The sequence below is a fragment of the Neopelma chrysocephalum genome, unplaced genomic scaffold, assembly GCF_003984885.1.
Source record: "Neopelma chrysocephalum unplaced genomic scaffold, ASM398488v2 Primary Assembly neopelma1_24, whole genome shotgun sequence".
NCBI lineage: Eukaryota > Metazoa > Chordata > Aves > Passeriformes > Pipridae > Neopelma > Neopelma chrysocephalum.
In genome coordinates, this window is record NW_020897693.1 from 25,160,934 (window position 1) to 25,186,688 (window position 25,755).

At 36.4% G+C, this 25,755-nt stretch overlaps 1 protein-coding gene across 2 annotated transcripts in view; it reads left to right on the forward strand.

Moving 5' to 3' along the window:
* LOC113981484 (formin-like) overlaps positions 1-25,755 on the forward strand; it is a 132,642-nt gene that overhangs the window by 17,093 nt on the left and 89,794 nt on the right. For both annotated transcript variants that reach the window (XM_027708895.1, XM_027708901.1), the window contains one exon: positions 4,137-4,198. In XM_027708895.1, coding sequence (XP_027564696.1) covers positions 4,137-4,198 — 62 coding nt within the window. The remainder of the gene's footprint in view (positions 1-4,136; positions 4,199-25,755) is intronic.

The following is a 25,755-nucleotide window of genomic DNA, read 5'->3' on the forward strand; positions in this document are numbered from 1 at the left end:
CTTTATATGATTCTTATTGACAACATACTTTAAAATCATGAAGTACACTGATATCAAATATGACAGTTAAGGAAGGTTATGCTATTTGCACTGCTTCTGTCTTTGCAATGTTCAATGCTATAATAATTTTTTTAAAATCAGATAAGATACTAATTATAATTACTTTTTTCCTGCAGTTACGTGTAGGCAGAACCAAATATAGTATGACTGGCAGTAAAGTTATGATACTTTCTAATGTTGACTGTATCAATGGGTGGCAGAACAGGATATGAGTCTAGTTCATCGCTTCAGAAATCGTTTTATTTTTTCCCAAGCACCTTATAAGAACATACAGCTGAACAAGGAAATGTAAAATGTGTATGTTACTATCAAATAACATTTAGCAAGCTATTTGTTAGGGAAAAGGTAAGACAAAAAACTGTATTAAAATAAAAATATAAATGAAAAATTAATGAGATAACAAGTTCACACCCAGAATAAAAGAACAATATATCTGTATCCAGAAATTCATGAATTATAGTTTGACTTCAGGAAAAAAAAGAAAAAGGTTTCTAATGGAGTACAAAATTGCCACCCAGTGGAAGCAGCTAATTTTATATTTTCTCAAATCTCCTCCTTCAGATCTTCAAGAAACTAGAAATCTAATTTATTGTCACTAGAATATATATTTACTCATTATTCTTGATTCTTTTGTTTTAATTATAGTTATATTTACCTATAGTAAAAAATAATGTTTCAAACAAAGAGTACCAAAAAAGAGGACAGTGATGATCTTACAAGATCCCTTCCAACCTGAGCTGTTCAGCAGGTCTGTGATTAGAAGCTCTTTTTCCATGTCAGTCTTGAATGTTCTTAAGGTAAGGGAGCACAAGGAAGTGAGAGGTTATACGGTTCAGTTGGAAACTTTTATCTCATCTGGATCTGAGAGCTGTCCACATATATTCATGTGTCTTTAATAAGGCTGGATGGGTTACAGTGATTATGTATGAATCAGGCTGGCTACACATAGAGCCATATCAGATCTATTAAACTGTGGCATTGTTAATTTTTAACCTATACAAATCACTCATTGATATGTTGGTATTTCTGGATTGCTCTGTAATCTGTGTGAGTTAAATGGAATTTGAGAACTCAGTAGTTTATAAAGCCTGACCTATATTTTGTTCCAAATACAGTTCCTTCTGTTAACATGTCATTATTGTTTACTTTGCTGCTGTGATTTTACCAGTCTAAGCAGCATCCCAACACCATTGCATAGTTAAACTTTATTATTCTGTTGCCAATATGTTAACAGATTTTTGGAGTTATTGGAATGCAATTATTCTTTCTAGTCAGATTCTTCACAGTTTTAATGATTCAAATTGCCATCTCTGTGTGCAGGATATTTTCTTAAGAAGTTAACTATCCATGTAGAATTATACTAAAGAAAGGTGACTTCACAAAACATAGAAAAGGAGTGGACATAGTTACTTTATGTAATGCAAAACTATAAACCAGAGTGTGATTTCTTTTTCATTATAATGTCTTGCACAGAAAAATAAGTGTTTACTTGAGAAGAATTAAAAGGGTACTTTGCTGGGTGTCAGCTTCTATCCAGTAGATACTGTCTTCTAGTTAAAAGGAATATAATGGTAAAAAGAATGAAAAGAAGCTTATGCTCTAGTATGTCAGTTTATATCATAGTAGATAATCTATTAAATATGTTACAGTATGTCAATTTATGATGCACTTGCTTTTATGCAGTAGCAGTGTTTTAAGTAATTAATTAGGAGTATTAATTCTTATAATCTAGTACTTTATAAGCATATTTTTAAGGCATAAGTAAACAATAAAAGAATTGCTGTTCTGTATCTTACATCTGCTTTAGAACAAGATTTAAACAAAACAATTTCTAGAACTTATTTCAGAGCTCTCAAGTAGAAGTAATGAAAAACATGTGCCAAATTAAATACCTTTAAATGGTGGTATCTTGCAGAATGCCTGTCACAAAAATGACATACACTTAATATTTAAAAGATTTCTTAACTTTATGCTGTATTAGATTTCATTCATGGAGGTTCTTCCATCTTTCTCTGACTGCACAAACATTTGTGGCAAAATAAAAAAATCAGCAGCAGAAGGCTGGGAATGGGTAGACATGGTGAAAAATCTGCTTCTGGTGCTAGTGCAGCTCTATGTCAGCATATGTGAATTATGACTCTCTTACCCAAATCCCAAAGAATTTTAAGCATGTGGCAATCCTACATAGAAAGTCGACCTTTTGTTAAGATAGAGTTGTATCCTTCTGTTAGCCAAACTAAGAACTGATTGTTAACAGCATTTTCAAAGCCTGTTGTTTGCTTCAGTTATCATGTGACCTTAAAGAGCTAAACTTCAAGTCAGGATGTTCGTAAGGTTCATGCCCTGCAAACTGAGTGCTTAAGCAGCTGAGGTGACAGAAGGGTCATAACTTTTTCTGGGGACCTGAGGCAACAGTTTTTTAAGTCCTGTTTAGGTGAATGGATATGCAGAGCCCATGTCCAGAGGGATTATCAACCAGTCAAAGGAATTAACAGCAGAAAATTTAAAAGTTTGTAGACCTAACCGGTTGTGATTCCAGCAGAGCAGTCAGGCAATTTTCTCTTGCTGGAAAGTTCTAAGTAGAGACCTGTTAGAGAGAAAGGAGAAGTTTAGATAGATACTATTACTAGCTGGAATCACCCAAGGTTTTTATTTTGTGCATTGTAAAATATCAATCCCTTTTTCTTCTGACTTTGTATATCAATTCAGCTGCTTGCACATAGCTTCACCTGTGTTTGAAAAAAATAGGTTTACATTGAAAGCTTCGATGTCACGCAGATTTCAGGGTGATGATGAGGTTATCTTTTCTTTCCTCTTTCCTCCATGTGCTCTGAAGAGAAAAAAGAAAAAAAAACCTGAAAAACAAAGCACCTAAGCATTGGAATATTTTACTGCTCTGGTGCTTCGGTGCATGCTTTGATACTTTAATGTTCTACTGCTGAACAGACCATACAAACTCCTTAGTGTTAGAGAACATTGACAGTAAAATTTAAATTCTTTGGACTATTTTTAATCCTTGTTTAAATTAGGATTTAATTCCTCTTTTAGTTGAGGAAGCAGAAGTCAAGCCAGGGAACTAGAAATACACTTCTGAATTTTTAATTTGGAAGCAGACAGAAGTGGGACTTTGATCATCTAAGAATGAACTCCAGTTGCTTGTTTAGGAGGGCTGTAGTTTCTGGGCCAATGTGTTATAGAAGACAGGCTTCTCTTAAACCATTACACCAGTATATCAGAAGTGCTTCTCTTTCTTCATCTGGCCAAACCAATGGATTGAGGGGAGCCAAAACATGAGACCCAGGTTCTAGAGATCCATTTGGTGAATCTACATCTTAACATTACAGCCATCACTAAACCTGCATAATCAACACCCAGCCTCCTCGTTTTTTCACTGCTGATTTGAATTTCTCTGGCTTTAGGTTTCATGCTTTTAATTATCATACCTTTGGATTTTGTTATATTCTCACTAAATGAAAGAGCTATCCTGTATCCTATTCACAGTATCCTGTGAAGATAAAACTCTGTAATTAATCTTAATCTGATAGAATTTAGACAAAGAATTCTTTGTATCTCTTGCTGTTGGGTACCTTTCCAGGTCTTCATTTGCATTTGTGATTGCTATTTTATCCAATTTGACTGTGTATAGTGATTGTATGTTTTCAGTTCCATTTAAATTGTTATATTTAATGCATGTTATTTTGTAATTTGGGGGGGGTGCATTCACGTGTATGTCATAATATTCTATCAGTTCTACATTTATCTGCAGAACTAAGCCAAACTAAAGTTTCTTGTTGTTATTTCAGTCTACCATATCTTCCCACAGTTTTCCCCTCTCAGCATGGAAGACCTCTTTTCTTTATCCTCTTCTCTCAGGAACACCATGGAAAATCTGGTCATGTGGTCATAGAAAAAAATGCTAATTACTGTGTTCAGATTTTCTTTTCCATCACCACTGTAAAAGGTCATTTATTTGAGAGCCTACATCTGCCTTCTGGACTCAGTAGTGTTGTATGAAATATACTACGCTGAAGATGGCACATTGTTTTCTGACTCGAATGTACTTTTTATTTTTACAGAGTACCAAGCTGCCATTTTGCATTTAAAGAGGGAACACAAAGAAGAAATTGAAACATTAAAGGTATACTTCTGTAATGATTTTTTGCTTTCCCTGACTCTAGTGCATTTTACAGATTTAAGTAGTGCAAACATACTTTCCATCAAATGTTAAGAATTAATTGTTTCTTTCTAGAAGTTGTGTTCAGTTGACTGCCAACTCAGCTAAAATTGATCTTAATCTATAAAATCTATACAAACACTCATATATGATGGGAAAAAGCAGTTTTACATGTTTCCTCTTTATAGTTTTCCTTATTGCTGTGCTCCTAAATTCTTCCCTCTAACTCAGCAGTGCAGTACTTCTACATTGGTACTGGCATTTAACTACTCACTCTTTCTCAGTGAAACATAGTTCTGTAGAAACAGTTTTCTGTGATTTTAGAATGAAAAATAAGCATTTGTGAGACTGTCTGAAGTTTTGCATTGAGCACTCTGTACTGATGTTTCCTTTTTTAAAGTGTAAACTCGACCAACTAATTGTCAAAATCAGAAATAACACAGCTTAGTTTTTAAACTCAGTTTCCTTTGGCATGCTTGACTTTGCTAAGCAAAGTGAAATATTACAAGGAAGTGTTTTTATCATAAAAGCAGGAACTTAGATGGCAGTATAAGTGAATTTGATGAACACCCCTGGTTTAAAATTAATAGCATCTTCCTTTTCTCACCAGTTACAATATATTCTTGAGCATAGCTGCACAGTGTTCTAATACAGGCCCATATGCTAAATCCTTAGTATACAGGTCATCAGTTACAAAACATTCTATATTTCCTTTGTCATCATTAAGGCAAATAGAATAGAAAATAAACATTTAATAACACAGAGATTCTGATAATTGAGCACACTGATACAGTGCCTGTGTCAGCAGATCACATAGAGTAATCATCAGACTAGCACAAGTACAGTATTTGTATTACACAGAGTGTTTATGTTTTTGTGCCTGCACAAGGACCAGGACCTAATGGACATAAAACCTATGAAGTTGAGAAAGCTCAGTGAGGTCTTTGAGTAGGCAGGCGTGGAATGAAGGTAGCAGCTTGTGGAGTGTGCAGCATCTCTTAAAATTCAGCACAGGGAAATGCAAGCTAGCACTAAAGTAAATACAACAGTAGCATACAATAAATATTATCAGTAATAACTGTTAAAAAGAAGAGTGTTACTTTCTCACACAAGAACAGTGGATGGATCCAAGGGGGATTTATTCATTTTGAGAGGGTATTTCATAGAATACATAGTCTCAGTGATAGAGTAAACTGTGTGCTTCTCCAGCAACCCTGGAAACAATAGCAGCAGAAGAGACAGGTGTTGGCAGGCATCCATGAAAAATCACACATCTCTCCCATGACACCTTTCATGAAAATAGTGTTCCTCCTGAATATTTTGTCTTCCATAAAAGTACATTTGAAAAACACAAGAGGACAAGTAGATGCTGTGATTTGCTGCTCATACCTTTGAATGACATAAACATTCACTTTATCTGGGTTATTTGAGTTTTTCTCAAATATCATGTCTTATTGATAATTGTGTTTATATGTTGTCTTGTTTAGTAGTAAGGAAATTGTGAGTGGGTTGTTTCCAGAAGTGTGAAATCCTGATGTAACGTTCAACACTATAAAATCTCACCATTCTATATATGTATGTAAATACAATTAGAAAAGAGATAACATGCAAATATCTGCTGTCAATAATTAGTAGAAAATTTATGGAGTTTTAGCAGCTATGTCCTACAGATCGTGTTCGTCTTCTTATATTGCAGTTATTTGGCAATTATTTTCATATTGGAAACTACACTGTGTAGTTTCAAAGGCAAATTACAAGAGGTGATGTGAATGTTTTGTAGGCCTTCAGGTAACAGCAGTGAAGTGAAAGGTCTGCATCGTGATGATCAGAAAAATAATTTATTAAGAGAAAGAATACCTGTGTTTGTTGTATATGAGACATAATTCTAACAGATTTTTTAATTTGCATTTTGGAGTTACTCATAAGTTAATGGAGACTGTGCACTGTGTTTGTAAGTTTGTAAGATTGATCATTCCTGAGATACAAAGTGATCTTTCATTTTACAATATAGATAGACATAAAAACTTCCTGTACCAAAGACCAGTTGAATATCCTGTCCCCAGCAGTGACCAGCAGTGGGTGCTTAGAAAATATATAGAAGAAATGCTGACTGAAACAGTAATGTCTTCTTCCTGTAGAGTGCTTTTTGTTTTGATTGGGGTTTTCTTTTGGCAATTCTGAGTGTCTTCATTGTCTCTTCCTTGTTGCTTCTACTTCCACTGCCTTCATGCCCCTTCCTCATCACTGTGCTGCTTGATTTTTGGACCTCAGCGCAGCCTGGTGTAAGGCATCAGGTTCATAAAAGATGCATAGAGACCAAATTACTGAGAAATGTTGCCCTAGTGTACCATTTCCAGCAATCAGTGTTTGTAAGGGTTTCCTGAAACAGTCTGCACACAGGTTTTGGTATATAGTACTGATTGTAGTGCATATGCTTCCATGACTTCTGCTATGCCAACTGAGTAGTGTTCCTTGTCTTTTTCTGTATGTCCTTGGCAATGAATTCCTTATACTAGAATGGGATCTGCCATAGATGCATAGGTTATTTTGAAGCTCTTTATTCGTTTGGAACATGGAGAATGCCGTGTGAAAATTTCTATATCATAGAATGGTTTAGGTTGGATGGGACATTAAAAGTCATCTGGTTCAAACCTCTTGCCATGGCATGGACACCTTTCACAAGACCAGATTGCTCCAGGCCCCATCCAGCCTGACCTTGAACACTTCCAGAGATGGGGCATCCACAACTTCTCTAAGCAGCCTGTTCCAGTGCCTCACCACTGTCACAAGTAGAGAATTTCTTCCCAATATCTAAACTAAACCTACTCTCTTTCAGTTTGAAGCCACTATGTCCCTCATCCTAGCACTATGGGCCCTTGTAAAAAGTGGAAGGCTGCTGTAAGGTCTCCCCAGAGCCTTCCCTTCTCCAAGCTGAACAATCTCAGCTCTCTCAGTCTGTCTTCATAGGAGAGGTGCTCCAGCCCTCTTTCATCATCATGGCCCTGTTTTGGACTTGCTTTAGCAGGTCCGCATCCTTCTTATGTTGGGGACCCCAGGGCTGGATGCAGTACTCCAGGTAGGGCTCTCACGAGAGTGGAGTAGATGGGGAGAATCCCCTCCCTCATCCTGCTGGTCACACTTCTTTTCATGCAGCCCAGGATACAGTTGGCTTTCTGGGCTGCAAGTGCACATTGCTGGGTCGTGTTGAGCTATTTGTCCACCAACACCCTGAAGCCCTTCTCCTCGGGGCTGGTCTCGATCCATTCTCCACCCAACTTGTATCCATGTTTGGGATTGCCCTGACCAAGGTGTAGCACCTTGCACTTGGCCTTGTTGAATTTCATGAGGTTCACAGATCCACTTCTCAAGCCTGTCAAGATCCCTCTGGATGGCCCATCCCTTCCCTCCAGCGTGTCGACCACATCACACAGCTTGGTGTCACCAGCAAACTTAGCTGAGGGTGCACTTGATCCCACTGTCCGTGTCACTGACAAAGATGTTAAACAGTGCTGGTCCCAATAGTGACCCCTGAGGAACACCATTAGTCACTGATCTCCACTTGGACATGAGCTGTTGACCACAACTCTTTGAGTGCGACCATCCAGCTAATTTCTTATCCACCAAGTGGTCCAACCTGTCAAATCCATGTATGTTCAATATAGATACAAGGTGGTTGTGCGGGACATGGTCAAGAGCTTTGCGGAAGTGCAGGTAGATGATGTCTGTTGCTTTTGCTGTATCCACTGCTTCTGTAACCCTGTCATAGAAGGCCAGCAAATTTGTCAGTCACAATTTTCCCTGTTGGCTATCACAAAATTCCCTGTTGGGTATCACCAATCAGCTCCTTATTTTTTATGTGCCATAGCATAGTTTCCAGGAGGAAACTATTATTTTCCATAATCTTGCCAGGCACAGATGTGAGACTGATTGGCCTGTAGTTCCCTGAGTCTTTTTTTTTCCTTTTTAAAAATGTGTGTTATGCTTCCCTTTTTTCAGTCCATGGAAACTTCACCGGGCTGTCGCGACTTCTTAAATATGATGGATAGTGGCTTAGCCACTTCCTCTGCCAGGTCCCTCAGGATCTGCAGCTGCATCTCATCAGGTCCCATGGACTTGCGCACTGTCAGGTTGCTTAGATGGTTTCAAACATGATCTCCTACAGCAGGCGGTTCTTCATTTTCCCAGTTACTGCCTTTGCCTTCTGCAATTTGGGCATTGTGGCTGGAACACTTGCTGGTGTTCCAGAGCAAAAGAGTTGTTGAGGACTTCAGCCTTCTCCATATCCCAGGTAACCAAGTCTCCTGTTTCTTCCCAGAGAAGGCCCACATTTTCCCTAGTCTTCTTTCTTTTATCACCGATGTACCTATAGAAGCTTTTCTTGTTGTCTCTAATGACTGTGGCCAGATTTAATTCTATCTTTCCTTACCAGATCCCTGTTGGCTTGAACAGTCCCTTTACAGGAATTGTCCAAGTAAGCTCTGTAGGAGCCACCCTTGGTAGGCTTCCATTTTGTATTTGAGTTTGTCCAGGAGCTCCTTGTTCATTCACGCAAGACTCCTGACATTTTTGCTTGACTTACTCTTTATTGGGATGCATCGCTTCTGAGGTTGAAGGAGGAGATCCTTGAATATCGACCCACTTTCCTCAGCCCCCCTTCCCTCCAGAGCTTTATCCTACGGTACTCTACCAGGCAGGTTTCTGAAGAGGCCAAAGTCTGCTCTCCCGAAATCCAAGATAGTGAGCTTGCTGTATGCCCTCCTTGCTACCCTAAGAATCTTAAACATCACCATTTCATGGTCGCTGCATTCCAATCTTCCCTTGAGCTTCAGATTCTCCAAGAGCCCCTCCTTGTTCATGAGAACAAGGTCCAGCATAGCACCTCTCCTCATTGACTCCCCTATGACTTGGAGAAGGAACTTACCATCGACTCATTCCAGGAACCTCTGGAGTTGCTTGTGTCCTGCTGTCTTGTCCCTCCAGCACAGGGACAACACAGTTATCAGGGTGATTGAAGTCCCCCATGAGGACTGGGGTTTATGAACAGGGCTTGTGAGCAGACAGGCTGCTCCTATCTGTCTGTAGAGGGCCTTATTTGCTCAGTATTCCTGGTCTGGTGTCCTGTAGCAGACCCGCACTATAATGTCACCTGTCCCTGCCCTCCCTTTATTTCTGATCCGTAAGATTTCGGTTGGCTCCTCATCCATCCCCAGGCTGAGCTTCATGCCCTCCAACTGGTCATTGACATAGAGGATAACACCGCCTCCTTGTCTCCCTAAAGAGGTGAGGGCTACCTCCCCTGCTTGTTCTTCCTAAGAGCCTGTATCCTTCCGTTCCCGACACTGTAGTCATAGGGGTCATCCCAGCACATATCCAAGATGCCAATAAGATGGAATGCCCTACACACGTGCACGTCTCTGAACTCTTGTTCATTTCCCGTGCTACCTGTAGAGTCATTTAAGTTGGGCCTCCAGTGAAGCTGACTTGCTGGCTGGAGTGGCTGGAATTCCTTTGTGCTGCTCTTAAGGTGCTCTTCTGCTGAGCTGTGACCCCTCTCCAAGCTGTGGACATCAAACTGGTACATGTGGGATGATTTGAGGTTCCCCTCTCCCAGCAACTTTAGTCTAAAGCCCTGTTCACCAGCTTGGCAAGCCTATGGCTTTTCCCCTTCTCTGAAAGATGGACCCCATCAGCCCGTATATAATGCAGACTAATAATCTAAACAACATATAGGCTGAAAATATTGAATTCCTATATTCCTGATATGTCCTATGTCCAAAGAGGGTCAGCACTAAATTATTCATTTTGTGAAGATAGTGCCCAATCTTACTGCAGCATGTTATTTTCAATAGTGTGTGAAATCTGAGAGTTAGATACTGCTACACAGTCTTGCTGCTTTAGTAAATCACCAATTGTTGGTTCTGCTTCTAAGTTTTAGTAGTTTTCTAAATGAAAGGGTGTACTTTCAAACTTCTTTTTCCCTATTTTTATAGCTTATTTACTTTAGAGTCTCTTTATTCTGTGTCCCTGATGTTCTAACATTTTAAAGAACATTTTTTTCTCTGCATCTCTATTCTCATCCCTTACTCTTTTGTTTTTAATTTAAAAGGAATTTTTCTTGGGTTTTTTGATTCATTTAAATACCATTGCTTTAACCTGAAATTGCTGCAGTCTGTAATATTTAAATATAACAGCAAAGTTCATTCTTTATGTCACCAGCATTTGCACTGGAATGGAATGCATTAGAGAAGACTAAACTTTTTCTGTATACTGTCTTTCTTGTAGCTTTTTGTTATTTGAAGGAAGGGAAGGAATTATTTCAATATAAAAAAATATTCATTACCATATACTAGTGTACAATATTGTATAATGTGAAGTATGGAACTTGACATTATAAAATTTCATATGGGAACATATAATAGAGAAGGAGAATTGTGTTGTGATTTCGTGTAATAACTTGTTGCATTTTATTCTTTAGGGTATAACAGAAAAATGGTAGATATCCCAATTATTGGAAATGCTTGGGTTAAATATATGTAGTGGCTTTTAAGTGAGAGATATGTTTATTCTTTAGTAATAAGAAGTGTCCTATGCCTTTGTACTGTTTCTTTTTGTAGTTATTTTCTTTCTTGAGTGTGTGAATGATAATTCCTAATGGATTTTATTTTTTAGGATTTGTTATCACTGTGTTCATTTCTTATAAACTTCATATGGAATACCCAGAGTGCAACCAGAGCTTTACCCATACCACTAGTTTGTAGGGTTTCATGCTGAATTTTTAAGACAGTGAAATTGCAGTGAATGTAGCAGTCCTGAAGGATGTGCAATCACTGGATAGGGAGGGTGAATGACAGTACTGTATTTTGCCATCTTTATGTTATCACCAAAACTTGGAAGTCTTGTTCCTTTTTTTGATGTCACTTGAAATCAATTTTAGTCATGTAGTGTGCATACTAGTTAAGTTTACAACATGTATTACACCAAGTCAATTATTGATGAATCTCTACCATCTCATACTGCATTAACAATCTGCATAACTCAAAGGTTTAGTTAATGTATATAATTCAGCTGAATCATCCACATGAGATAATGTTTGGAAAGGGTAATGTAGTTGCTGCATTCAAAGGATTTCTTGAATTTTTCTCTTAAAATTTACAAAAAAATAAATAATATATTTTTCAGATATGAAACTACTTCTGTTCTCCACTGCTAAATGTTTTGCTTTTCCTGCTTGTGCCGCTAGATGTCAGCTAAGTCTTTCAGAAGTTCCCAAAAGATGTCACAGTTTCTCTGTACATGTGCAAATTTCATACTGCTAAACTGTAAGAGTGTGTGTGTTGGTGACATCCTGCCCACTGTTTGTGTATCTGACACAGTCTTAATTTTAGGTCAGAAATTAACTTGCACATTATGGAGCTAGAATTGAAGTTGCTCAATAGATAAGTAATAGCTGTCATCACCTTCATAGTATTTTCTCTACAGAACCGAGTCTTTAGTGTCTAATAACCAACTCAGAAAATGAGAACGATTTAACATTAAATCAAAATAATGTAAATGGACTACTGACTTCTGAAAGAAGGGAATTTAGTCGAAGGCAATATTCTGATTGCAGTGCTTAATATTTAACCCAACACATAGCTGCACAAGGGTGCAGCATACTTTTTTTTCTCTAAGTTCATTTCATAAAGTGAGTAAAAATTTAAGTTTTTTCCCTAGTATCCCTTTAGCACAAGGGTACCAAATGTCCCTTCATCTTCAGTTACATGGAAATTTAATAATGCTTTTGGAAGATGGAATTGAAGTCCTAAGCTATTCTATAACCCTGTACGCTATGCGTGAGTCTTTTTCTCCGATACAAGTTGTTAGGCTTCCATCAACTCACTATGTCTTTTACATATTTCCAAACTGAGAATAATAGCATCTTTAGCTATTAATCACAGGTTTTTATAATAATAATATTACATGATGCACATCATATAATATACTGTAAGAAATAATAACTATAGATAACTTAAAAATTATGCAATAAACATTATATAATCAAATAATATTTCTATGTATCTCAAAGTATCTTATGACAAATTTTAGAAAGAAATACCTGTATGGTTACATCTAACACAGTAATGAACAAACTTAAGAAATAGTGAATGGTAATGCAGCTGGTGTAAAACTGCCCATGACATTATGAAAAAACAAGCTGGCCTCATTTAGAGAAGAATGTATCATGAGGTGTTCATAGTGACCTCTGTGGCCTCCTTGGTAATGTTTGCATTTTTGCTTTTTTGTGAAGGTTCCAAGAGCTGAAATGTAGAAGTGGCTAGAAAGTAATTTCCTTTTCACAGAAGAACTTGCTTAACTTTGAAAACAATTTCATATCATAAATTGAAATTAAAGACCAGTGTGCCTCAAAGTGACCCAGAAAATGTTGAAAAATGTGGAAGAAAAAGGAATGTGAAAGGGAAAGTCATAGACCAGTCAAAATGATCTGATAATTTAAAAGCTATTTATTTTTGTAGTGAGACCAAAAAAACATAAAAACATTTATGTTTTTATAAAGTAACAAACCTTTACCTTTGTGATGACCTTTTCATCCTTTTACAAAGCTGTTTTTCCGTGTCTTGTGCTTCTTAAGTCCATTTCTAGCTCTGTGTCTTTTCACTTTCCCATTCATTTTTCCTCAAGGTCAGTATGCTTCCATTTATGAATGCTTCCATTGCTCTTTAATTATAACATGAGTATAACAAAAGGTGCTTCTCCCTGCTACATTTTGAAATTTGTAATTCAGCTGTGGGAGGCAATGGTGAATAGTGTTGAAAGCTGTTGTATGTCAGAATGCTTATGAAAATATCTCTTTTATAGAAGTGGGTGATTGCAGTTTTATTTTGACAATTTAAAATATCTTTTACTTACATGTAAACGTAAAATTTCATTTCGGCTTCAGAAATTACATCAGAAATTAGATGTTTTAACACCAAATCAAAAAGTTTTACAATATTTTAATTTGTCTAAATCTTCTCTTTTGTAGATAGTCTATTACAGCAAGTTCCCTTTGAGCAGATTGAATTGAAAAAAAAGTCTGACCTAGATACTCTTAGGGATCTTTATTATTCCTTTGTGGAAAAAAAGAAATTCTTAGGGTTTTTTCCCCCCCTTCTGTTTTGTGTGTACAAATTTGAATTCTTGCATGGGATAGGGATGTCATGATTTGTCAGCAATCACTGTGTTTAGAAATCCACTATTAAAATATGGGGGTCAGTGACGAATAGTGTTGAAAGCTTTATATACCACAGTACCTAAGACATCTAACTAGTGGATATATGCTGACTTTTGGTGATAAAATTGTGCTTTAGGATGCTGAGATTGTTGCTTTTAACTTCTGAAAGATGAAGTGCATCCATAAGGTGGCTTGCTGCTTTGTGTGTTCTCTACTGGATTTTCATATCCCAGCTTGCATGTGTAGAAGAAAACCTGTATCATGTGTGCTGCTTGGTCTGGTGGAGCTGCAGCTCAAAGGAGCAACCAAGGTCAGCAAGAATTTATTAGTCTTTCCTAATGAGCTGTTCAGGCTTTTCAGCATTTCCATGTGGTGAACTGATGAAGGTCTCCCAGCTTGTGGTTAATTATTGATACTAATCTTGCCTAACTTGAAATGTTTCAGTCTTCTGTGTTTAGCTGCTAAATGTATGGTTTCACCACACTGTGTGTACTGTGTGCCTTTATGAATCTTCTTCTTGGTTACTTTGTCCTTCTGAAGGAATTTTCCCCGTTCCCTGCAGAGCCTTTCTGCAGTGCAAGAAAGGAAAACATAAAGATTGAAAAAAGCATAACATTTTTGAGAAAGAAGAGACTGAAGTCCTATTAAATTGTTGAGCTCCTAAGGTTCCCAGACAATGGCAGCAACATTGTCTTTAAAGTATATATTTCCTAAAATACTAAAATCCCAGCAGGAGAAAAATCTCCCTGTAATGAAAAATCTGCATAGCCAGTGCTAGAGAAGGTGGAATTGCAGACTAGGGAATGATGGTAAAGGACAGGAGCAATAAAGTAATAATTTTCTACAGGGTGCATACCAGCATGCAAAGAACACTTAATCTCTCTGAAACCGCTTGTTGCCAATTGCATCTTTATTCAGAAAGGAAGCTTGGAGCGATTCTTCATGGTGTATGAAGATATTCCCCAGTTCAGTGCTTAATTTTGTTTTAAAAACTTGCACATTATAATAGCTGTATTCATTTCATATTCTGTAATCAATTTCTTGATGAAGTTTTAAGCATTTCTTCTGTGCTCTAATAGTTATATTAAGCAAAATTCTCCCACTTCTCCTCCTCCATTGACTTCCTATTTTTCATATTTTTGATGAAGTGTGTACTTTTCATCCTTATTTTCCTTTAATCATGTGTTTACATTGTGATTACTTTCTTATCAAATAGCTTGAATATCGAGGAAGATTCTTCTTTTGTTGTGTTGTGGGTTTTTTCACTGCTACTTGCCATATTGCAATTCTCATATTTTCAATACAATTTCACTACGACAACTTCAAATGTTTAAACCTCATGTCAGCTGCAGAATGCTGTTAATTCCACATGTTGATCCAAGGATTCCCCTGATTATTTAAGAAGTTACCACAGACCATATTCCCTGTATTGAAAACAGTGAAAGTCTCTGTAAGTCTGTTTCAGCACATGGATATTGTATTATACAGTCAAAATGTGCATAGAGCAAGATAGTTTATAGCCTTAAAACTTCAGAAAGATTGAGTTCCTGCTCAAATTTAGACACTTTGCAAAACACTCTGCTTAATTAGGGCTAAAATGAAACTCTTAAAAAAATTTCATTATAACTCGCTACATTTTTCATCATTTGTGAAAATTAATTTTTCTCATCACCTTGAATAAATACGTTACACACTCAGGAGAAAAAGTAGAACACATATTTTGAACATTATGACATTATTTTGACAGACTTGGAAGACTTCTGTAACATAGGAAAAATTGTCTGTAAGAGAAATTAAGTGAAATGTGATCATGGGATTATAAATGCCTATAAAAATTAAGTAGTATCAAAGTTACCATTTTGATTTTGAAAATATGTACCCCATACCTCCTTGCCAGAATTATCTGTGCTTTGAAATTTACTACACCAGATATTTGTTTAAATCTAATAGTTTTAAGCTATTTGTCTGAATGAAATATGTAATTGCATCTATTACATCATTGTCTGGTGTTGAACAAACTGTTAATTGCCATTTCCACAGAGCCACCAAAGATGTTATAAAATAACACTGGAGCAAAGCTAAGTTTCACTGATTAATGGGTGCCACAATTTACTCTTGGTTAGGTGGGGATCACCCTTCCAAGGATGCTTTCAAAAAGAAAGGCAGTCTCCTGACCCTCTTATTGATGGTTAGGCAATGTGAAAGAAAACCCACTGGAAATCAAAGCAGACATCAAGAGCTGGTCATATGTATGGAGATGTGAGAGCTAGGATTTTAGGTAAAAGTGGTGAGTAGGAATACTAGGACTGGTAGTCCTAGAGATCTGAGACAAGCATGCTGAAGGGCAAAAGAAGTAGCCTGGAAATTAAGATAGAAAACAGTAGGAGGTAGATTGCAGAGACATGAGCCTGGGCATCATGATAAAGGTTTACTTATATGTAGGCAATTTTCCCCAGAATATTATCCTAGAATAAATACCTTCCATTCAGTATTTGATTTTATTTTTGTTGGTCAGTTAGTAATACCCTCCCTTGTTTATTAATCAAAATCTAATCTGAATATAGATAGTTTCACTGTGTTTTTTTCTAGTGTCTTTAGTTTTAATTTGTCAGGATGTTTTCTAAGTATAAACTGGACTTTATAATATGTGTTAAGATAACCACGTGTTCCTGTTATTCATATTTTATGCACAGAGACCTAAGGTGTAGCAGATTTATTGGGATGCTTACAGTTGCATATGTGTTCAATCACAATTCATTTTTAATGTATATTGCAACTATAAATTGGATCCCAGAATCTCAAGATAGCTGCTTATTAAAGAAGGTGACCACTCGAGGACAACTGACTAAAGTGACTTGAGACTCATATTGCATTTTGCAGTTTGGGAAGGTATAGAATCTGCTTTTCCAGGTCAGCACTATCATGCCTTTACTACAATACTGTTGTGTCTCTCCCTGTGGGTCTGTGCATCGTTCTTATATCTTTCAGCTTCAGCACACATAATGCAGAAGTCTTAAAATCTTGCTGCTATTTCATTATACATATATATTATAGTTTTTAATTTTTGTCTGGAATAACTCCCATCTGAATGAGATACTGGCTCTGTCGATGAGAAAGTTTCTGTGTAGCTGCACTACATGGAAACTTAATGGAGAGGGATAAAATTAAGGTTGTTCTGGTTGTTCCCGTTTGAGTAATGGACCAAAGTTGGGGTTTTTTAAGACATTTCTGTGTGTGCAATATTTTCCTCGAATCCATGATGGGAAAGTCTAGGAATAGTGTGATGATGCGTAATTAGCACGTAGTATAAGTTAGTTTAAAGTAGGTATATTTTTTACACAGAGTCATTTCCATAATTAATCCTATACTTCTGTTTATCCATGTAGAATCTCTGGAGTTCATAAGCTGTATCTTAGATAAGTGTACTAGTATCTTTATCTGCTAAGTGTAGCATAAACATTTCTACAAAGTTAAAAAGATTAGTTATAAACACAGTGTTGGATTTTCTTCTACCTGTTACCTGCTTGGTGAGTATTTAAAGACTATCTTCTGGTTTTACCACTGAAGTTCATAGTAGTATCTGCAGAACTGGAAGCTTCCTGGTCAAAGTAAGATAGAAGTCATGAAAGATAAGCTTGTGTGGTGGGTATCTACTCATAGACTTCACCTTTACAAGGATATTTGCAGTTTGCATTTTCTCTTTAGTCATTGTAATTGAGGTGAGTATTGTCAATATGAAAAAAATCTTTTCTATAATGAAGTTGTGAGGAAAGAAATACTTTGTTTGGATTATGTTATGTTGTACGTTACACATTTTCCTTTCATAGAAAATGTGTAATGTAATGAAACCTGTTGGTTTTTGAATGTGAAACCGAATGTGAAATTAACCTCTGCCTTAATTTCCTTTGCTATAGAAAAAGAGCTAGTAGTTTTTGTTGTATAATATGTTTTAGGTTGAAGGAAGGACTGATTCACCAAGCAATCAAGTTGTTTTGGCATGCTGAGCTTGCTCTCTGTAACACGTGAGGAATGTGATAATTGTAAGCATCAGAGGATTAATCTTTTAGGTGAATATGTTTCTTGAAGTAAAATTGAATCTCTGTTGTTTTTTTGATATCTGGTTTCAAAAAGGCCCCAGAAAATAATTTCCCTCCATAGCTAGGAAGTGAATGGCTTGCTACACCTCAAAATCTTTTTGTTGTTTTGATTGCACATGTGAACTCTCTATATACTGGTGGAAAGGCTAGTCATCTCTAAAAATTCTTAGAACCTTAGACAAAAATTATGTTCATTATGAAGAATAAAAATCATCAGTTTCTAAAAGTGTAGAGTTATGTTTTTATTATTCTCATAGCACTATTTGACTGAATAAATCGCACTGAGAAGTATTCATTGCTGTCTGTTATCCTTCTATAAATATGTAAGTTTAGCTTCGGTTACTGTTTTCCATGTGCTGTACTGATAATGCTTTTTGCTTCAACTTTTACTTAAACAAAATAATTGGTTGAAACTTAGCAAAATGTGATCTATATCATTGCTCTTCTGTGTAGTTACAAGGCTTTGTTATAATGGCTTAATCTTGTAGTTTGGTTGCCAAAGAAATTATTATTTATACTGTGAAGCAATGTTGACAGTAAACTCTCCTTTCCACCCCCTCTCAAAAAGAAAAGGAAGAAAAGAGAAGAAAAACAAGGTTGCATTACAATTCTGGCAACATCAGCCACACTAATAAAATCAAATTCAATGTTGGTTTACGACTTTGAATTTATGTGACTGCGCAGGATCAAAGGATTTGTATCCCACTGGACTGCAAGGTCTGTAGTTCATGGCAAAAAAAACTCATCAAAAAGAACATTTTAGTAGTAGGGCTTTTCATTTTAATCAGCCACAGTAATAAAAAAGCTGTTAGGTGTCCAAAAACATTCTCCCAAGATCAGAGACAACTTACTCTCTACTACAATCAGTTCTCTTATTGGATCCATACTACCTCTGCAGTTTTTGTCACTGAAACTTCATCTTCAGCTTGTTTTCAGCCATTTTTTTACGTTATTTTCACATTTTACATGCCAAAGCATTCTATGTGTCGGTAAAAATAATGATTCATGTAATTTCCCTGGCAATCGAGAAATACTATAACTTATTTAAAGTAAATTATCATCAAAACATATGATTAAATAATATATAATTTTAATAAGAGCTCTATATTTCGATGTATTGTATTTAAAAATATTCTAGTAGCAATATTAGGGTTTTTTTTCTCCTTGCATATAGTCTTCTGAACACCACCACAAAGAATTGGTATTAGTATTTTTGTATCTATACAGATGTGGTAACTGAGGCTGTCCTAAGGCTAAGGTAGCAGCTGCAAGTGAGAAGCAGAGTAGGGAAGTAACTACAAAGTTTGTGATAGGAAATGAATGTTTGGATTTTGCATATTAATTGTTCATGGTCCTAGTTCAACAAAAGTTTGAAATTAATTTTTAGCTGATGGCCTGGTTTCCTTCTTTTATTAGCTTTGCCTCAGAGAAATTGTATCCAATATATCATTTACATTTATTAGTGTGTTGCATACTGAGTTGCCTCATTCCATTCTGCAGAATTTAAATATGTAACAGAGCTTAACAATATTTAGGGTTTTTTTTCCAGTTAAATTGTCCACAAAAATACCAGTTTTCGTAGAAATTTATGGGTAGGTCTCAATTTAGCTGGATACTCCATTTTTACATATTAGGTAGGATTTATTTTTCCTAGCATAAGCTAGCTTACATTTAGAAAGAATCAACACAGTCACTTTCTGCAAGGATCACTCCCTTTTGCATGGCATGACAGGTAGCTGCTGTACGCTAATTTTTTGCAAATTCAAGTGGGTGTGGTATTACTTTCTCTATTCTAATTCACTGCAGCCTGAGATACATGCAGGCTTAAACTGGGTTTTGCCAACTGAATATTTTCATGGGCTTATTACTTTAAAAACAGTCCTTCAAATGAACAGAAACTTTTGTATTAGTGGGAATTTTATAAGCTACCTACCAAACATTTTAAATCTACATAAAATTCCAAATTATCTACTGTTAATATTTATTAATAACCTGAAATTTGCCCCTTTAAGCACATGTTGTTAACAGTTGGCTTTATTAAGTCCTGTTTAGTCTAGTTTTTTAGAGTTTTTTTATAATTTATCTCAAGAGAAGACATTGCTTAGCAAATGTGCCTATGGTAAGAAGTTAGTGAATCCAAGTCATTAATAATTTTCTGTTTGATATATATCATAGAATCAACTGGGTTGGAAAAGACCTCCGAGATCATCAAGTCCAATCCTTGATCCAACACTGCCATGGTTGCTAGACCATGGCACTAAGTGCCATGTCCAGTCTTATCTTAAAAAACCTTCACGGACGGTGACTCTACCACTTCCCTGGGCAGCCCATTCCAGTGCCTGATTACTCTCTCTGTAAAGAATTTCTTCCTAATATCCAACCTAAACCTCCCCTGGCACAGCTTAAGACCGTGCCCTCTTGTCCTACTGCTGGTTGTCTGGGAGAAGAGACCCACCCCCACCTGGCTACAACCTCCTTTCAGGGAGTTGTAGAGAGAGTGATGAGGTCTCCCCTGAGCTTCCTCTTCCCCAGGCTGAATAGCTCCAGCTCCCTCAGCCTCTCCTCATAGGGCCTGTGCCCCAGTCCCTTCACCAGCCTTGTTGCTCTTCTCTGGACCTGTTCCAGCACCTCAATATCTTTCCTGAACTGAGGGGCCCAGAACTGGACACAGTACTCCAGATGTGGCCTCACCAGCGCTGAGTACAGGGGAAGAATCACTTCCCTGGTCCTGTTGGCCACACTGTTCCTGATCCAGGCCAGGATGCCATTGGCCTTCTTGGCCACCTGGGCACACTCCTGGCTCATGTTCAGCTTCCTGTCGATCCAAACTCCCAGGTCCCTTTCTGCCTGGCTGCTCTCCAGCCACTCTGTCCCCAGCCTGTGGTGCTGCAGAGGGTTGTTGTGACCAAAGTGGAAGACCCGGCACTTGGCCTTGTTGAACCTCATCCCGTTGGAATCAGACCATCTATCCATGTCAGATACAATAATTTAGATTCCAGTGAGATTTCTCTGTGGGCACTGAGGTTCCACAATAGAGTACATAATGTAGCAGGTGCTGAAGTGGACACAATAGGATCCACAAATGTGGAGTATGCTGTGGAGTACAATTGACATTAATAGAGATACTCTTCCCTATATTTGGATTCATAATGTTTGCAGGATCTTGAGAGATTACCAAGAAATTTCAAGGGCACATCTAATTGTTTTATTAGAAGTTATGGAGAGGAGGAGGGATGTACCCTTATTAAGGGGGTTGATCTGAATAAAGTGACATGTATGTAGGACGGCTGTAGGAAAAGAAGTACTAGAGATGAGCTGTTGTGAGCTATGCATTGTATAACAGTATTCTCCAAGTTAATTTGTGTAATCTAAAATGGCTGGATGGTAGTTCTTAACAGGGAACGGACTGAAGGGAAGATATGTATATGTGAAGGAAAGAAAACCTAGATTATTGTAAGTTGATGAAAACATTTACAGAGCAGACGTAAAGCAATCAGGATGAGGAAAGCAAACTTTAAGGCAATCTGGGAATCACTCTGTGAGGAGAGAGGAAAAGAGTACAGAACATTAGGAGAGAATCGAAGGTCCACAAAGAGCTGGAGGAGGAAATGCTGGAGCTTAGAAGAATATAGGACTTTGTGCAGTCTGTCTGTAATGTAAGGAGTGGTTTGTATCTCGTACAGAATAGTCTCTTGAAATGCATAGTCCTGGTCAGAAAACATCTACAGTGTCCTTGTGCCATAGATCTGCTTTGCAGGGCTATTCATACTCTTCCAATAGTGATAAAAATGAAGGTGTGTTTGTTACCTTTTGCCTATGTGGTCACTGAAAGCTTAGCACTAATGAGAAAGAATCATAGAATAAGCTGAGTTGGAAGGGAACCATCAGGGTCATCGAGTCCAACTCGTGGCCCAGAACAGGACATCCCAAGAATCACAGCGTGTGCCTGATTTAGTTCCCACTCCCACTGTATTCCACTGTCAGCAGACTTAATAAGTTGCAGTTGTGGATTTATTTGGGTTTTTTTATAAGCTCATGGTACATATATTAAAAAAAAGCCAAACAAACAAACAAAACCCCCAGCTATTTCTTATTCATTGTCTTCATAGACGCACTAGACTCAAGAAGTACAAATGCACTGGCCAAAAGCTTGCAAATCTTCTGAAAGGCAATTCATGTTGGAGACAGGCACACAGGCTTTGCAACTGAAAGGATGTTATGGCTATTTTAGATTCTGGGTCTTGAAAAATGGTGAAGAGGAGGAAGACAGAAAGCATATATAAAGAATCAAATTGTTGAAGAATGGCATTTAATTTAGGAGAAGAATAAATTTATAGTAACACAAAAAAAAAGAGAAGAATGTCAACAAGCCTCTAATGAAAATGGTAATTTCGGTGACACATTTTCTATGTAGTATACAGTTGAATATGCGTAGAAGATGAAATGGGAAAGACAAAGATAAAAACAGCACTGGGGAAGAAGTTAAGGGAACAAAGCAAAGGGGTAATACAACTGACATACTAGGAGGAAGGAGACACACTAGGAGGGAGGAGAGTGAAGAATAGCTGAAGGTGTTAATAAATGTATTTTAAGTTTGTCTGCAGGACTGAGTCTATATAAAAGAAGTATTCAAAATGTGTTATAAATGCAAACTAATTCGGAAATGGCATGAACATGTTACTGGCTATATCCAGAATAGTTTTGAGTGAAACTGGAACAGTGAATTGAAAGAATATTAGAAAAAAAAGGTCAAGAAAATGTAAGGATATGTTAATTTAAACACTCACTATAAAAATTACATGCTTGATTTGAATGTTCTTGCAGTAGAAAGCAGGTATCATTCTGTTAATACCTTCAGTTTCTCATTGATTTTTTGTATTCAGAGAAGGGCAGTTTGCTGGTTTTGAAGTTTTTCTAACAAAGGATAAGAAAACACTAGAAGTAAGAGCAGATGGAGTATGAAATGGAGCATTTCTCAAAAGTAATTTTTCCTTAGACTGCCTATAAATGTCTATTTGTATTGAATGTATTTCTTTCTCGCACACTCATTCAGTTGTTCATTTACTTACTTTTTTTTTCTAAACATGATATATATTTTCAGAGTAAATATTTAAATTATCAAACTTGAAGTGAATTAGTGCTTAAAATGTTATGTGAATTTTAAGTAATTTGTAGGCCTATATATAAGAAATAATGCACATGATATTTAAAAAAACATGTCTATGTTGCAGTGTAAGTAGGTATATTTTAATTACGTGCTATGCCAATAATTTTATATTTCAAAATTGCTAGCTACAATACTGTATTTCTTTCTCAACTGCATAAATGCCAATAGTTGTTAAATTACTAAATATTCAAAAATATATAGCAAAACAGTGTTCTGTATACCTGCCATGGTCAAATTTCCCACAACTACTTTTGCTACATTTCCTCTATATGTATTTAATATTTTTAAATTAGAGAACTGGACTTTGTATACATTGCCTACACAAATATTTACAGTTCTGTGAATGTTTGAGAATGGTCAGTTATTACTTTTTTACTGTGAGGTGTAAGAACAATCCTTACTGCATACCCTTGAAAATGGTAATATACCATATTTAACTGTTATGTTTGATGAAGTATTTGTTAGAGAGGAATTTTGAATTTAAATATAAATTGGCATGGACTTAACTTTTTTTTTCCTGTGGAGAAATCCTTTGCTAAATCTCTGATTGTTGTTAAAATTTAAAACAAATGTATGTTTTTTCAAGGACAGAGATTTAAAAAAAAGGGACTTCTTTTCCTTTGTCAACACAATACAAGAATAAAAAGTGTGAACTCTTCCAAAAACTGAAGATGAAATTACTTAGAGTGAACAAAGCCAAAAAGTCAGAGGCCGTCTGTAAAAAATATGGTTTTCCTCTCTTTTCTATGGACACTTCCTTGATTGCCAAAATACTATTAAGACAAAAAAGCTGTGAACTCTATAAAAATACTTTTCATCGGCAACTCCATAATTCTTATCTTTTTTTTTCCTTTTTTTCTTTCTCCTTTTTTTAATATCCCTCCTCCCCCAAACATTTCCACTTCTGTAAAATATATCCTTAGATACTTTGTGTCTTCTTTGTTCCCATTTTTTTCATTTTCTTGGCTTGGCATAAGTAACTAATTAGATGTAAAAATCAGTGTATAAAAGTCAGAGAAGGGAATAAAATCGAGCTCACTTTCTTCCTAATATGTTGTTTTTCCGCACTAATTAGAGTAAAAACCTGTAAAAGTGTGTGTTTCTCAATTAAAGAAGAGGTCTGTCTCTGATATACCTAGAATAACTTTGTTCATTAAATATGTGTCATTTTTACACACTCACTTTTCAGAGTAGAATTACACTGTAAACACTGGTGAAAAAGTATTAGGCATTGACAGTGGAGCATTAACTTGCTAGTTTCAAAGTGAAGTTCTGCATATTTCTTGCTCTAGACAGTGTTTTAGAGTTGTTTTTTTAATATATTTTACTGTTAAACTGCTCGGGATTTTTGTAAACATTTATGGTGAAAATAAGTCATGACTAATTACAAGCCAGCAACTGATTTTTGAATGTAGATTGCTGTAGAGATTTATACTTTCCTCATATTCATACATACAAATTGTTTCACAGCTTTTCATATCAGAGCAATTCGGTGTTATGGTTGAAAAGTTTTTGTCCATGTAAAATCACATTACATAAAGCAGTAACAAAACAAATATATTTGAGTGGATTGCATTTAATTGACTGTAATTGACTATATTGACTGTATTAAATTAGACTGTAATCTTTCTGTCACTTATCAGAGCACAGAAAAAAGCTGTCACATTGGTATTGAGATTTGTCTGTGTCAATCCACATTATCATTTCAAAGACATTTAAACAACCTCTAGGTTACATTCTGAATGAGAGGATTTAGTCTTTTGCTTTTGTGATTAATTACATGATTTTTCATTTCATACTGTAACGGTACAGTGATTCAAATTTTGTACTTTATCTTCCTTTGAAGAAATTCCTTATTTCCTGGCTTTCAATGAACCAAGGCTGAGCTGTTGGCATTGTCTCAGAAAATATATCTTGCCTTTTTTTCTCTGTATTATGTCAAGTTACGTAGTAGGTGCCAAAAGGAAGGCACTGGAATCATGGCAGGGGAATTGAGTGTAAGACAGGAAAGCCATTCCAAATGCTCCTCTTGTTTTCCAGGTTACAGTGTATCGGTATTTTTGAATATTTGCATAATCATCTTTGTACCATGACAATATCACGTATTTTAGTAAGAGGGGTCTTTTTTTATTGTTGTTGGTGGGGGGGGTTCGTTGTTGTATGGTGTTTTCTTTTTGTTTAGGGGTGGCTTTTCTTTTACCCATTATTTTTTAGGAAGAGGATAATAGAGGCCTTCTGACCTTATATATAAATGTTTGTGTCTAAGGGGTCTGAGAAATCCGCTGGGATCATTTGCTCTCTTGAGTTGATTTTACTCAAGGAAAATGGATCATGCCTGTTTCAGTGGCAGATACCAGACAAACCTTGAGAAGTAAAAGAAACTAATTTGTGAGTCCAGCTGCACTGGTGAGGCTTGAATAGCAAATAAAGCACAAAGATTACTTTTTTGCATATGACGATTCTTTTAATATATTCTGCTACAGAGTTGCTGACTCACGATCAGTCTGTGATATGCTGTCCTTCGCATATCCTTTTCCCCTAGAATTGCCATACTACTGATCGATCCCTTCAGTAACTATGTGTGCTGCAGTTCTCTTTCTTGAATTGTAGCATGTATTTTCAGACTGCTTCCTTGTCTGATAAAATTTTTATGAATTCTGAATTTTAACAGTGTTCTTCAGCTTCCTAGCATAGTATTGTTTACATATTTAATATTGGCAATGAATGCAAGAAAGATTGTACCAAAGTAAGGCAACTTTTTTCAGTAGTATACTGCTATGTGAATCAGCCTTAAGATGTTCAGGATGTACTTTCAAATATGTGATTGAAAACTTATTTCAGCACATTAAGGCCTTAACAGTACATTGTTTTACATACTTATATTTTCTTTTAAGCTAGCAATATGAAAATAGTAGTAAGCTTTTATTGAAACATACCTGCCTTTAATATTGTATTTGTAAAAGTAATCTGGAGAAAATACATCTCTGCTGTCATGGAAATTTAAGTGGCTGTATCAGTCGTGCGTGTGTGTGTGTGTGTGTGTGTC